Source organism: Hydractinia symbiolongicarpus, chromosome 3 (genome assembly GCF_029227915.1).
Source record: "Hydractinia symbiolongicarpus strain clone_291-10 chromosome 3, HSymV2.1, whole genome shotgun sequence".
NCBI lineage: Eukaryota > Metazoa > Cnidaria > Hydrozoa > Anthoathecata > Hydractiniidae > Hydractinia > Hydractinia symbiolongicarpus.
The window spans coordinates 13,077,326-13,090,758 of record NC_079877.1 but is presented as its reverse complement, the minus strand read 5'-3'; the positions used below and the strand labels follow the sequence as shown (position 1 = coordinate 13,090,758).

General features: G+C 35.3%; 1 protein-coding gene across 1 annotated transcript in view; it reads left to right on the top strand.

Annotated features, from left to right (window-relative positions):
- LOC130635811 (dynein axonemal heavy chain 2-like) overlaps positions 1 to 13,433 on the top strand; it is a 35,914-nt gene that overhangs the window by 21,788 nt on the left and 693 nt on the right. The window contains exons 42-69 of the mRNA XM_057445294.1: positions 159 to 308; positions 384 to 551; positions 971 to 1,131; positions 1,808 to 1,947; positions 2,371 to 2,500; positions 2,644 to 2,783; positions 2,866 to 2,953; positions 3,096 to 3,218; positions 3,567 to 3,825; positions 4,032 to 4,483; positions 4,717 to 5,209; positions 5,432 to 5,581; positions 6,055 to 6,187; positions 6,280 to 6,424; positions 6,666 to 6,865; positions 7,538 to 7,750; positions 7,866 to 7,966; positions 8,043 to 8,157; positions 8,227 to 8,317; positions 8,804 to 9,121; positions 9,647 to 9,838; positions 9,951 to 10,022; positions 10,222 to 10,484; positions 11,356 to 11,548; positions 11,945 to 12,094; positions 12,236 to 12,412; positions 12,516 to 12,590; positions 13,185 to 13,335. Of these exons, the coding sequence (XP_057301277.1) occupies positions 159 to 308; positions 384 to 551; positions 971 to 1,131; positions 1,808 to 1,947; positions 2,371 to 2,500; positions 2,644 to 2,783; positions 2,866 to 2,953; positions 3,096 to 3,218; positions 3,567 to 3,825; positions 4,032 to 4,483; positions 4,717 to 5,209; positions 5,432 to 5,581; positions 6,055 to 6,187; positions 6,280 to 6,424; positions 6,666 to 6,865; positions 7,538 to 7,750; positions 7,866 to 7,966; positions 8,043 to 8,157; positions 8,227 to 8,317; positions 8,804 to 9,121; positions 9,647 to 9,838; positions 9,951 to 10,022; positions 10,222 to 10,484; positions 11,356 to 11,548; positions 11,945 to 12,094; positions 12,236 to 12,412; positions 12,516 to 12,590; positions 13,185 to 13,335 (5,043 nt within the window). The remainder of the gene's footprint in view (positions 1 to 158; positions 309 to 383; positions 552 to 970; positions 1,132 to 1,807; positions 1,948 to 2,370; positions 2,501 to 2,643; positions 2,784 to 2,865; positions 2,954 to 3,095; positions 3,219 to 3,566; positions 3,826 to 4,031; positions 4,484 to 4,716; positions 5,210 to 5,431; positions 5,582 to 6,054; positions 6,188 to 6,279; positions 6,425 to 6,665; positions 6,866 to 7,537; positions 7,751 to 7,865; positions 7,967 to 8,042; positions 8,158 to 8,226; positions 8,318 to 8,803; positions 9,122 to 9,646; positions 9,839 to 9,950; positions 10,023 to 10,221; positions 10,485 to 11,355; positions 11,549 to 11,944; positions 12,095 to 12,235; positions 12,413 to 12,515; positions 12,591 to 13,184; positions 13,336 to 13,433) is intronic.

Genomic DNA, 13,433 nt, shown 5'->3' with positions numbered 1-13,433 from the left:
TCAAATGGGAGTTTTCAATACTCTAGGAAGCCTTTTACAGTAGGAACTGAAGAGGCTATTCTGGGTAAATAAATCTAAAAAAGCTGGGCATTAAGTTGTATTCTAAGTCTGTTTGTAAAAGGATAAAATAGAAAATTTTGTTGATATTCATCTTGCAGGTGACTTTATGAAAGAAAATGGCGTATACGAAGATATCACTGATTTTAAACAGTTAAAGATTTTTATGGAAGAACGTTTGGAAGATTACAATATGGAACCTGGAGTGATTTCAATGGATTTAGTTTTGTTTAGAGATGCTATAGAACATGGTAAGTTTTCCACTTCCTCTGTTAGGCGTTAAATTTTTAAATTGTCTTGAATGAAGTTTGTATTGTGTTCTACAGTGTCAAGAATTATTCGTGTGATTGGCCAACCGCGTGGAAACATGTTGCTTATTGGTATTGGGGGCAGTGGTCGTCAAAGTTTAGCAAGGCTTGCTTCATATGTTTTGGAATACAAAGTGTTTATGATTGAAGTTACTAAACATTACAGAAGAATAGAATTTCATGAAGGTGATTATTGTTTTTTACACTGTCCTTAAGACTACTCAAATGCTATTGCTTTATACCCCAATAGAAGCTTCAGTCAACATTTTGGACCTTTAGTAAGACTTAGTTTTCAACTAAGCTTCTATTCATTGAATACTTCTTTAAAGCGAATATTACGTCACATAATGTCCAAAAGTTTATTTCACCATGGGCGCTAATTTCAGTATGGTAATTTTTTTCAGCATGGGTGTTTTTTTTCATTAGGGACTTTAATTTCTCCATGGGTGTTTTTTTCTGCATGGGTGTTTATTTCTACATGGAGTTTTATTTCTGCATTGGCGTTTATTTCTGCATGGGCGTTTATTTAGGCGTAGCTTATACAAACGTTATACTGCAAGTTAATACGATTTAGGTAACATCCTTCATTGCATTTTTCTCTTTAGATCTTCGAAGGTTGTATTACCAAACAGGTGTGGAAAATAAACCAACGGTATTTATTTTTACTGATACACAAGTGTTGCAAGAAGCATTTCTTGAGGATATCAACAACATATTAAGTAGTGGTGAAGTTCCAAACTTGTATAAACCTGAGGAATTCGAAGAGGTAGGGTTGAATCTCTTCTTTTCTTGAAGTTAAACTTATGAACTTAATTGCAAATAAATTCTCACAAAATATTGTATTGGAAACATAACCTTCTATATAAAAATTTGAAATTGATTTCACCATAACCTTATTGAGCCTAGAACCAATAATGTATAGGGTCATTTCTTTTTTATGATTAGTTGAAGGGATACAAAAATGATTTTTTATTATGTTATAGAGGATAGAAAGTTGCTTACCAGGACATTTGCAATTTTTTATCTTTGTAGCATATAAAAATCTTTTTTCGTGTTAGGATCCCTTATGTAGGTTAAATTTAAGGATTTTCGATGACGTCCATAAACCGAGAGGTTTTGAAGCATATGGATCCTTTCTGCTTTGAGGGAATTTTAGTTCCAGGTGTCTCCTGGTTACCCAGGAAGGAGAGCACTATTGGTTGTCAAGTTTTTAGCCTTAAACAAAGTTGTACGTACAGTGGAATGATTGTAAACAAAGCTAGCTTTTACCAATTTTTTTACAGTATTCTTAAAAAATAATTCTAAGAGATAAAACGTGTATTAAATTTTTAATATCGAAAGGGCTAGGCAATAAATAATCCCGTATGCAACAATTTCGTTTGTATTGTTGGAAGATGTCAATAGTTATTGTCATTTCAGTGGATGTACGTTTCGTGTTGTAGGTACGCGCTGCTCTCAGTGATGATGCTCGTAAAGATGGCATCATTGAAACACCTGAAAATATGTTCAAGTATTTTATTGATCGTGTGCGTGCAAACTTGCATGTTACTTTGTGCATGAGTCCTGTCGGTGATCCATTCAGGTAAGAATACTCATGTTTTTAGAAATTCTAACCCCTCTAAATCTTAGAGCAGTGAAACCTCTCAATAGCGGACACCATTTGGACATCAAGAAAGTGTTCGCTTCATATAGGCTCTTTCTAAATATTAACTTATATAGCTTCAAAAACCTGCTCTGAGATGTCAGGGTAAAGTGAAATAGACCGCATATTGTACCAGGTAGCTGAATTTGGTAGAAAAAAATTGCTAAGATTATTTACTGTAAATATGTTAGATTTCAGTCAAAAAAGTAAAACAGACTTAAGACAAAAAATTAGATTTAGCTTTGTCTACTATTAAGTGTCTGGTGTGGAGAGGTGCCCGCTGTAAAGAGGTTCCAATCTTTATGTTGTTGATACATAAGCATTTTTTTTCGTTTTACTCTCAAACTTTTTTATCTTGTTTAGAAACCGTATAAGACAATATCCTGCGTTTGTGAATTGCACAACGATTGATTGGTTTAGTGAATGGCCTCGTGATGCCTTGCTGGAAGTGGCGGAACGTTACCTTGACGAGATGAATCTTGGTGGAGATGAGGTAGATCAAATGAAATGTTATTTTTTTTTATTTGTAATAAGATTTGCTTTTTAATGTTCTGCCCTGAGTTTTTGTTTTCACTCATGACAGCTATCTATCTTGAAACATTTAAATGATTACGGCTGTATAATAATCATGTCTAGGTGAAATCAAAGGTGTCAAAAGTGTTTGCAACCATACATCAATCTGTGAGCGATATTTCTAAAAAAATGTTATTTGAAATGAAACGACATAATTATGTTACACCCACCAACTACCTGGAACTTGTAACTGGATACAAAAGGTAAGGCAACGCCCATGTTTCTGTTATTAATATTTTTCAATACATAGTACCATCATTGAGCTTGTTCGCGTCATGTTTTTAGCTTGATGAATGAAAAACACAAAGAACTGGGCGATGCAGCCAACAAGTTAAAAAATGGTCTAGAAAAAATCGATGACACGAAACAAAAGGTATATTTTTTCAGACCTCAATTACTTGAATAGAGACAACAGTACCAGCATCGAATACAGCAGACTATTTGAGGAACCGAATGCTTGCATCTGCAACGAATGTTTTAAACGTATACTAGTAACATCTGAATGTTTTGTTTAGGTGGAAGTGATGTCTGTCGAGTTAGAAGAAGCCAAAGTACAGGTAGCACAGTTCCAAAAGCAATGTGAAGAATTTCTCGTGGTGATCGTCCAACAAAAGCGTGAAGCGGATGAGCAACAAAAGGTTATAAAACTATCCAGTTTATTTTCTTGATTTTATTTTTATATGTTGATTAACATATGAGTTTGGTAGGAAGAATAGCCGATACTTTGCAGTTGAAAACTGTCCGTGGAGCAACAAAAATGTTTTCATTTAATTTCTTTGGTCCGTTGGTTTGGTCCATTTTGATTATATTTTTATGTTGCAACACCTGAATATTTAGTGATTTTGAGAAATTCCGCCGATAGGGTTAAAAATTAATTTGCGCTTAAATTTAAATTTAGCAAATTTTTGTAGCAGCCTATTCTGTCCAAATTCTTCCCTCACAACTTTTTTGGAGAGATCGTTTTCAACTGATTCTTTTTCTTGTAGTCCGTTGCTACACGCAGTGAGAAAATCCAAGAGGAAGAGGTAAAGTGTCGTTCCATCGCAGAAACAGCACAACTAGAGCTAGACGAAGCGTTACCAGCCTTACAAGAAGCTATCAAGGCTTTAGAATCTTTAAATAAGAAAGATATGACAGAAATTAAATCTTATGCGAAACCGCCACCACTTGTTGAAAGAGTCATGGAAGCCGTTATGATACTGAGGGGTCATGAACCCACGTGGGCAGAAGCAAAGCGACAACTAGGTTTGTTTTGTGTTGTGCATTCAGTGTTATGTGTGTCAGGATTTCGTTTTGCAAACGTGACAAAGTGTGTTGCTTCAGTTAATTAGTTCCCATTCTTCTAATACCAATGAGCCACATGTTGCTTCTACTGCTTCTTACGTAAGTTTAATAGTAGTGTTCGGTTAAAAGAATTTATGATGTTGCAAAAAAGAGCTATTTGTTTCCAGGTGAATCAAACTTTATTCAAAAACTTGTCAACTACGATAAAGAGAACATGAGTGATCGTGTATTGAAAAAGATAGGAAGCTACTGCGCTCAACCTGATTTTCAACCTGACATAGTCGGTCGTGTGTCTGCTGCGGCTAAGTCTTTGTGCATGTGGGTACGAGCTATGGAAGTGTACGGTCGCATATATCGTGTTGTTGAACCAAAGAAGATCAGACTTGCCAATGCTACAGCACAACTGGAGGAAAAGCAACAGTCTCTCTCAGAAGCGAAAGCGAAGTTGAAAGAAGTTACAGACAAAATTGAAGCGTTAAAGAAGAATTACGACGAAAAGTTAGCGCAAAAAGAAGAGCTTGGTAATAAGGCTAGACAGCTTGAGTTGAAGTTAGAACGGGCTGGCAAGCTTGTGTCTGGATTAGGAGGTGAAAGAGAAAGATGGGAAGCTAGTGTGGCGGTAAGTAAAAATTAATGTAACAAATTTGCGCGGTGTAAAAACCGTGCGTATTCAAACGATGTGTCATAAAACCGTGTGTATTAAGACCGTGTCTATTTAAACCGGGTGTATTATACCGTGTTTATTAAAACCGGGTTTATAAGAACCGTGTGTATAAAACCGGGTATGTAGGAGGCTGTCTTCTTTTTGAGTGTCGGTGTGCTGCGATAAGGTTGTTTCGTTTGTTCATGTAGGTTTTTGAAGAAAATATTGGCTATCTTGTCGGCGATTGTTTGATTGCGTCAGCCTTCCTATCGTACGTGGGACCATTTTTATCGAGTTATCGTGACAGCTTGGTCCAAAGCACATGGTTGGTTGAAGTGCGAAAGTTAAAAGTGTCTTGTAATCCCGAGTTCTCGTTTGCTAACTTCATGGCAAGACCAACACATGTGCGTGAATGGAATATTCAAGGTTTACCTTCGGATTCGTTTTCGACGGAGAATGGTTGCATTGTCCAGCGTGGAAATAGATGGCCGCTGATGATCGATCCTCAAGGACAAGCTCTGAAATGGATAAAGAACATGGAAGGAAAGCGAGGGCTGAAAGTTATTGACTTGCAACAAACTGATTATTTGAGAACGCTCGAGAATGCTATTCAATTTGGATCGCCAGTGTTGTTGCAAAATGTGTTTGAAGAGCTTGACCCTTCTCTTGCGCCTGTACTAAACAAATCTATCGTTAAACAGGGTATGTAACATTTTTGTGTGCAGATATCTAGAGAGAACATAATACTTTTTACTTCTTGTACATCCAATAGACACCACAGCGGTTATGTGAACTTAAAACCTTGTATCAAAACAGTTTTTCTACTCATGCTTAGTGAAATAATAATCTTTGAATTAAAGCAAAGGCTTTTGTGGCGTTGTTTTTATTGAACGACTAGTGATGTTGACTTTTTGATATATTTAGGTGGGAGACTGTTAATGAAGTTGGGTGATAAAGAAGTAGAGTATAATCCTGACTTCAAGTTTTACATTTGCACAAAACTAAGTAATCCACATTATACACCTGAAATTTCAACCAAAACAACTATAGTCAATTTTGCTGTCAAAGAGCAAGGTTAGTTTTGCTTCCTTTTCTTTTGTTTATTTCTTCACTTGTTTACTTGTTTGTTTGTTTGTTTGTTTATTTGTTTGTTTGTTTATCTGTTTCTTTTCCTGCCTGCCTGTCTATATTTTGTTTCTTCACTTGTTTACTTGTTTACTTGTTTGTTTGTTTGTTTATTTATTTTCCTTTTACTTGATTTTTACTTTCATCTATTTGTTTGTTTGTTTCTCCATTTGTTTACTTGTTTGTTTGTTTATTTATTTTCCTTTTACTTGTTTTTTACTTTCATTTATTTTTTAATTTGTTTATCTGTTTGTTTTCCTGCCTGCCTGCCTGTCTATAATTTGTTTCTCCATTTGTTTACTTGTTTTTATCTTTATTTACTTATATCTTTCTTTTTTCATTTTGCTTTCTTTATTTGTTTGTTCGTGCATTGATATATTATTTGTACATTTACCTTTTTCCATGATTGGGGGTATGTTTAGGTCTTGAGGCACAATTACTTGGGATTGTTGTAAGGAAGGAGCGACCTGAGTTGGAAGAACAGAAGGATTCTCTAGTAATTAACATAGCTTCTGGAAAAAAGAAACTGGAAGAGTTGGAAGACGAAATTTTACGGTAAAACTGAGCATGAGTTAAAAATATTAACTTTTTCTTGGTTCCTTGCCAACTTTTCACTTACTTCAACCTTTCATGATTTTGTCTTTTAGACTTTTAAGCACTGCACAAGGGTCGTTACTTGACGATGAGCAGCTAGTCAACACACTCCACACTTCTAAAATCACGTCATCTGAGGTCTCTGAACAGTTGCAAACCAGTGAACAGACAGAAATCAAGATCGACACTGCTCGCGAGGTTTGTTTGAACTCAATACTTTTGGAGAGCTGAATGCAATCAGATTCTTTTCAGAGTCAATTCTACATTTTAGTGGTCAGTGTAAACTGTTCCTTAATTTTTTTCTTTTCTCGATTTTTGCTGATATAGGACCAGGGTGTGGAGCTGTGGATTTGTACCTAACTCCGCATGCTGTTTCTTTTCAACCAGTTTTAGTTTAGATTGTTTTTTATGTATTTATGTAAACTTTTGCGATTTTTAGGGTTACAGAGCATGCGCACAGCGTGCCTCGATTCTTTTCTTTGTTCTAAACGACTTAGGTCGTATCGATCCGATGTACCAATTTTCACTGGATGCGTATATTGAACTGTTTAATAACTCGATTGAAAAGAGTAAACGAAGTCAAAAACTTGAAGAGAGGATACAGAACTTGAATGAGTTTCACACATATGCTGTGTATAGGTACTGTTTTTTTAATGTTTTCAGAATTTGAATGTACTTCTGGTAATAAAGCATAGTGGTGGCTGAATACATGGAGTGGTTGTCGTAGAAACATCGTTTTCGCACGTGTTACTATCAGAGATGCGGAAGTTAGATAATGTCAAACATTTTTACCAAATTGTATATAGTTGAATCTCTCTCTATTTTTTACATGTAGGCAAAGGATTTTTTGGAGATAAAGAGAAGACAATAGCTTAATACGTAAAAGCAATATAGTAACAAGAGAGACTAGTTTTAAGGACCTTTAATTTTATCTCCTTTGTTGCGTCATTGAAAAATAATTAGTTATAAGTTTGCGTCAAATTCTCAATTCTCTCATTGTTCCAAAGATTCTCTATTTTTTCAAGTATGTCATTCTCATAAAGCTAAATAAGGCGATATTTTAGGGGTTTTTTCAAAGTGATTTAAGAAAACTCAATTATAAAGAAAAAATTGTCCTTTGAGGGTCCGACAAAAATTGTTCAACCTACTGAGATATTTAAGTTTTTTCAGAGTGTGTTTTTTTGTCTAAAAATGTGCATAAAAGCCAAGAAACCACACAGAAAGTTTGAGGTGTCAAGAAGTTTAAGGATATGTTTAAGTTAACTGTGAATTGGGTCTCCTCGCGACAATACATGTTTTTTTTTATTCCAGGTATACCTGCCGTGGTTTGTTTGAAAAACACAAGTTGCTTTTTTCATTTCAAATGTGTGCCAAAATACTTGAAGCTTCAGGTAAAGTCAACATGGACGAATACAATTTCTTTCTTCGTGGTGGCGTTGTGCTTGATCGAGAAGAACAAATGGATAATCCATGCTCGACTTGGTTGTCTGATGGAGCTTGGGATAACATAACGGAGTTGGATAAGTATGTGGATTTCCCATTAACTCTTTGTGGATTCATCTTCAATAAGAAAGAATTAGATATTTTCCAATTGTTTGAAAACTATATAAGCGTAACCCATGTTGATATTTTTTCAAAGGTTACCAAATTTTCATGGGATGATTGCGTCGTTCGAACAATATCCACGTGACTGGAATATTTGGTTTACTTCTGCTGAACCCGAAAACGCATCTTTACCAAGTGTGTTTTATATTCACTAGATTTAAAATGTTCATTTTTCATTAGAGCGCTTTACTTAGTTATCATTTTATTTCAGGTGAATGGGAGAATGCGTGCAACGAGCTTCAACGTATGCTTATCGTGAGATCGTTACGACCAGATCGTGTATCATTTTGCGCATCATCTTTCATTGTGAATAATTTAGGATCAAAGTAAGTTTCTTCACAGATACATCCAAACTGTAGTCTATGTGTACTTTTATTTCGCCCTCTTTTACACAGATTTGTTGAGCCACCTGTCTTGGACATGCGCGCAGTACTTGAAGACTCCACCACACGCACCCCTCTTATCTTTGTGTTGTCGCCAGGCGTGGTAAGTGCTCATGTTAGATCTCCCTCATTGAGGCTGCTCTCCATTATCGCGTATTCTAATAAACATTGTAATAACCATACCACTCAAGGTCCAGGTACAAGAAATTATACCCATTTTATTACAACAATATAGACAACCTGTTAATGAATTAATGTTTTTGTAATTGGCTGCTTTTTTACCAGTAATTTAAAAAAATATTTTTTGCTATCCCTTTTGAGCAATCTCGAAAATAAGATAATTGAAAGTTTGTTTTGATACGGAATCAAAATCAACAGGAGTGATTTTAATTGTAATTGTTAAAAGTCTATACTAAATAGCCTGATGTTTTTGTCCTCGTTGCTCAGAAACAATTTCCCCGTCATTAACTCGGCTTTTGTGTAAGTTTCTAAAGTCAAAAATCAACTGCCCGTTTTTAGCACCTTTTATAATTCATAATGTGGTAATACTGTTTTTATATACATAAACGTAACACAATATATATCGTAGGATCCTACCAGTGCTTTGTTGCAGTTGGCTGAATCATGCGGCATGAACAACAGGTTTCATGCTTTGTCACTGGGTCAAGGTCAAGCCCCAATTGCAACAAGAATGATCAAGGAGGGGGTACGAGAAGGAAATTGGGTGTTCTTAGCAAATTGTCATCTATCTTTGAGTTGGATGCCACAGTTGGACAAACTGGTGGAACAACTTCAAGTTGAAAAGCCACACCCTGACTTTCGTATTTGGTTGAGTAGCAGTCCGCATCCAGAGTTTCCCATCTCTATTTTACAAGCTGGTATAAAGATGACCACCGAACCACCAAAGGTACCTTGAGATTTAAATCCCTATTTTAAAATTGTCATTTTCTGTACATTTGTAAAAAAATTTAACATAAGGAAGTATCCGCGAGCTGAATCAGATGCTGGTTATGTAAAGAAGTTTCAGACTATAACAGGGCGCCTGCCAGACCTTATAAACGTTAAAATCACATTGGGCGACCTTGGAGATCTTGCATACCCATCAACCTTGGAGAAAAACTTTGAAAACTTGAGATATACATATTTTAGAAACATTTCTAGTTATTAAACATTGCCTCGTATTAATTTGTTTTGTTTGCACTTTAATAGTTAACTTCCCGTAGGTTTAAGTCTTCAATACTGCCATTTTTGGGAAAGATGTAAATAGACCTTGAAATTGTTGAAACATTTAATAGACTCTGTTAAAGGATAATATATTTTATGTTCTTCAAATAATTCTGAATGTTCTCATTAATCCTGCCTCTTGCTTTCTTTAATAATTTCCTAATTTTGCGAGAACCAATTTTTAGATTATTTTGTGAATTGATTTTAGGGTTTGAAAGCCAACATGAAGCGACTCTACCAACTGGTGACTGAACAACAATTTGCTCGATGTCAACAACAAGAGAAATATCGAAAACTTTTATTTTCGTTGTGTTTCTTTCACAGTGTGCTACTTGAACGAAAGAAATTTTTACAACTTGGTTGGAATATACCGTATGGATTCAATGACTCTGATTTCGAAGTATGTTTTTATTTATTTATTTATTTTTTTCGTTGAAATGAATCTATCTCTGTTATTTTTTTAATTCATCGGGTCACTAGTTTTCAATCGTCTCTCTACTTTTTGTGTGTAGGTATCAGAAAACCTGCTCAGTATCTACTTAGACGAGTATGAAGACACACCGTGGGATGCGCTGAAATATTTGGTAACAACAGTGTATATTTTTATATGTAACTTCCAAAAAACCTTATGTTCTAGCTTGTAAAAGTATCCTTTACTAAGAAGAACTAATAAATTTAGTTCCCACTGATATTTTTTAAAAGGATCAATTGTTAATATTTTACTGCTGTAGCTTGCAGTGTGTCGGGGTTTTTATGGTTATTGATTATTTCTTCTTTTTTAAGATTGCCGGTGTTAATTATGGTGGACATGTGACGGATGACTGGGATCGTCGCTTATTAATGACGTACGTCAGTGACGCCTTTTGCGACGGTGTTCTGACCGTACCATTTTACAAATTTTCATCCAACGTTTACTTTTACATTCCGAAAGACGGACCTATTAACACTTATCGTGAGTTTATAAGCATGTTACCAAACGTCGACAAACCGGACACATTTGGACAGAATCCAAACGCTGACATAGCAAGTCAAATCCGCGAAACGAGGTATGTATATTTTTACGTAAAATTTTAACTTTTAATACTCTCATATGCGCTGCTTTTCCTGCTTTCGCTACCAAGAATTGCATATGAAAAAGTGAGTCTGTGCAGTCTTTTGAAGCACCGTATAGTGGTTTATAATCTAGAAACTTTCTTGCATGCTTGCAACTTTTCTGATAAAAAATAAAGGGAAGAGGAAAACTTTATAACCGAACTAAGAAATTGTGTAGTGGTTGAACTGAGGCTGTTAGAGGCATGGTGCCAACATAAGTGCATTTTTCAGAATTTTTGGACCAAATTTCCCCTTTTAGAGATGGAATGTTTTTTTGAGCAATTTAGCCCAACTAATCGCCATCATCGAAATATGTGTGAATGTGTGGTGTGAATCTTTATAAGAGAGTGTTCATTAAACAGGCCGATTCTTTTAATCACGTAAAGTATAACCCGTTCATAAGGCGTTAAGGTGATTATCATTTATCTGTTCAGTCATTGTCATCAAATAATATGGATATTATCATGACATGAACGAGGGAGTTTATTCTAGACTACGTTTTGACAGTTTTGACATTAACGAGCTAGTTTATTCGTCTTGACAGTTACAGCTATTATTCAATGACTTGTTCATAAGGGTTTACACCAGAGTTTTTAACAATAATATATTGCTGGACAAACTGTATGTATTGCAGGAGGAGGGTAATAGTGACTTGCTTATCTGAAAAATAAGAAAAGTCCTGTTATTTTTATTTCTAGATTATCACTAGGTTATCTTCACAGGTTTCTTTTTTATGTGTAAAAAAAAAGTCAAATCAGAGGCGTAAATTTACGTATTGCATAATAAAAGTATGTTATACATTACAACCCAATTTTATATTGACAGGAATCTTTTCGAAACCTTACTTTCTCTGCAACCACAAGTATCCACAGGCGGTCAGGGTGAAAGACCAGAAGATAAAGTCTTGGAACTTGCAGCAGATGTGCTAAAGAAAGTCCCGGACGTAATTGATTATGATCAAACAGCGAAGATATTGAGCGACGATCCTTCTCCACTGAATGTCGTTTTGCTACAAGAAGTAAGCCAGTTATCTTACTTCTATTGTTTCTGTTATCGTTTTTATCGTTTTTAATTTTGTTGTCGTCGTCGTTGTTGTTGTTGTTGTTGTCGTTGCTGTTGCTGTTGTTGTCGTTGTCGTCGTTGTTGTTGTCGTCGTCGTCGTTGTTGTTGTTGTCGTTGCTGTTGTTGTTGCCGTCGTCGTCGTTGTTGTTGTCGTTGTCGTCGTTGTCGTTGTTGTTGTTGTTGTCGTTGTCGTCGTTGTCGTTGTTGTTGTTGTCGTCGTCGTCGTCGTTGTTATTGTCGTTTTTTAGAGCGGGTCAAAGGAGTTAATATAAGGCCTACATCGTTACTTTTTATCTATAAAAAATCACAAAAATATTTTCTCATGAATATTCACAAGCTTTTTCTCTCGTAGATTACTCGCTACAACTCGTTACTGCACACGATCAAATCTTCGTTAACTGAACTACAGAAAGGAATTAAAGGGTTGGTTGTCATGTCAACCGATCTTGAAGAAACATTTAATTGTATATTCGATGGAAGAGTTCCGCCATTATGGGTGAAGGTAGGTCTTTTATTTCGTGTAGAAGTTTCTTTAGATCCACAAAAATAATTTACAGTTCTTGTAGTTAACAAGAAGGTTTGTGTCTGGACTTACTTTTATTATTAAGACTTCTTAAAAAAATTCATACGATTTGTTTTTTAGGCGTATCCTTCATTAAAACCTTTAGCATCCTGGACACGTGACTTGGTCTTACGTGTTGAACAGTTTAGTAAGTGGGCCACTACTGCGCATCCGCCCATTATATTTTGGATGAGTGGTTTCACTTTCCCGACTGGATTTTTGACGGCAGTGCTTCAAACGTGTGCCAGACAAAACAATGTATGAAATTTATACTTCTTGTTTTATCGTCGTAAGTTAAGCCACGTGTTGTTCCTGCTGTGTTGCAATGTTTCTGATGATAATTTTTTTTAACACATTTTAGATCTCGGTGGACAGTTTATCATGGGAGTTTGTTGTTTCAACAGTTGATGATTATAACATCACACAACAACCAAAGGTAGATAGGCTAATCTGATATTTTTGACAGTAAAATTTTGAGCCTTGTATTGGGTCTAAAAACATAACATATGCCTATTTATTCAAACCCAATTATTCAGATGATTATTTATATTTTTTGGTTATTTGAAGGATAGGCGGCTTTTCTCAAATTCTTTGAATTCTTCTGGGACATTTTGGTACTGAGAATGTACTCAATAAAAGCCACTTTTTAGGCTTGTTCTCGGATTTAGTAATATTTAATAAGCGGCTTCTTGGGTTATCAAAAAAGTTACACACTTGAAAAATGAAATATTTTTCGCTATTTCTGTTTGCTTGCTTGCTGCTTTGGTCCATGTTCTTAAAAAAAAAAAATTTTTGAAAAAATTTATTGGTCACCCTGTATAACCACAAACTTAATCACATAATTTACTTAAAAACTTTCAAATTTAACTTAGAGTAATGACTCGTTAATGCTGCACCCAAATTGTAATAATAATTCGAAACACTCACAGGGTGTCCAATCGTATAGTAAAAAAAGAATGTTTGTTAAAGCAGGAAACTTTCAAAACTTGTCTTTGAAGTAAGTAAAAGAAATTGTTTTGTTTTTTTACAGGATGGAGTTTGGATAAAAGGATTATTCTTGGAAGGCGCTGGATGGGACAAGCGCAATGCTTCTTTGATCGAAGCAGAACCAATGCAGTTAGTTTGTCCGTTGCCCACAATTCATTTCAAGCCTGTTGAAAACAAGAAAAAAACAGGAAAAGGTATCGCTGATGTCTTTAATTTATTCCTTTTTTTCTTTCCAATGCTTGAAATTTTACGAAAACATTGCGCAAACCGCTATTTCCCAGTGGTGAGATAA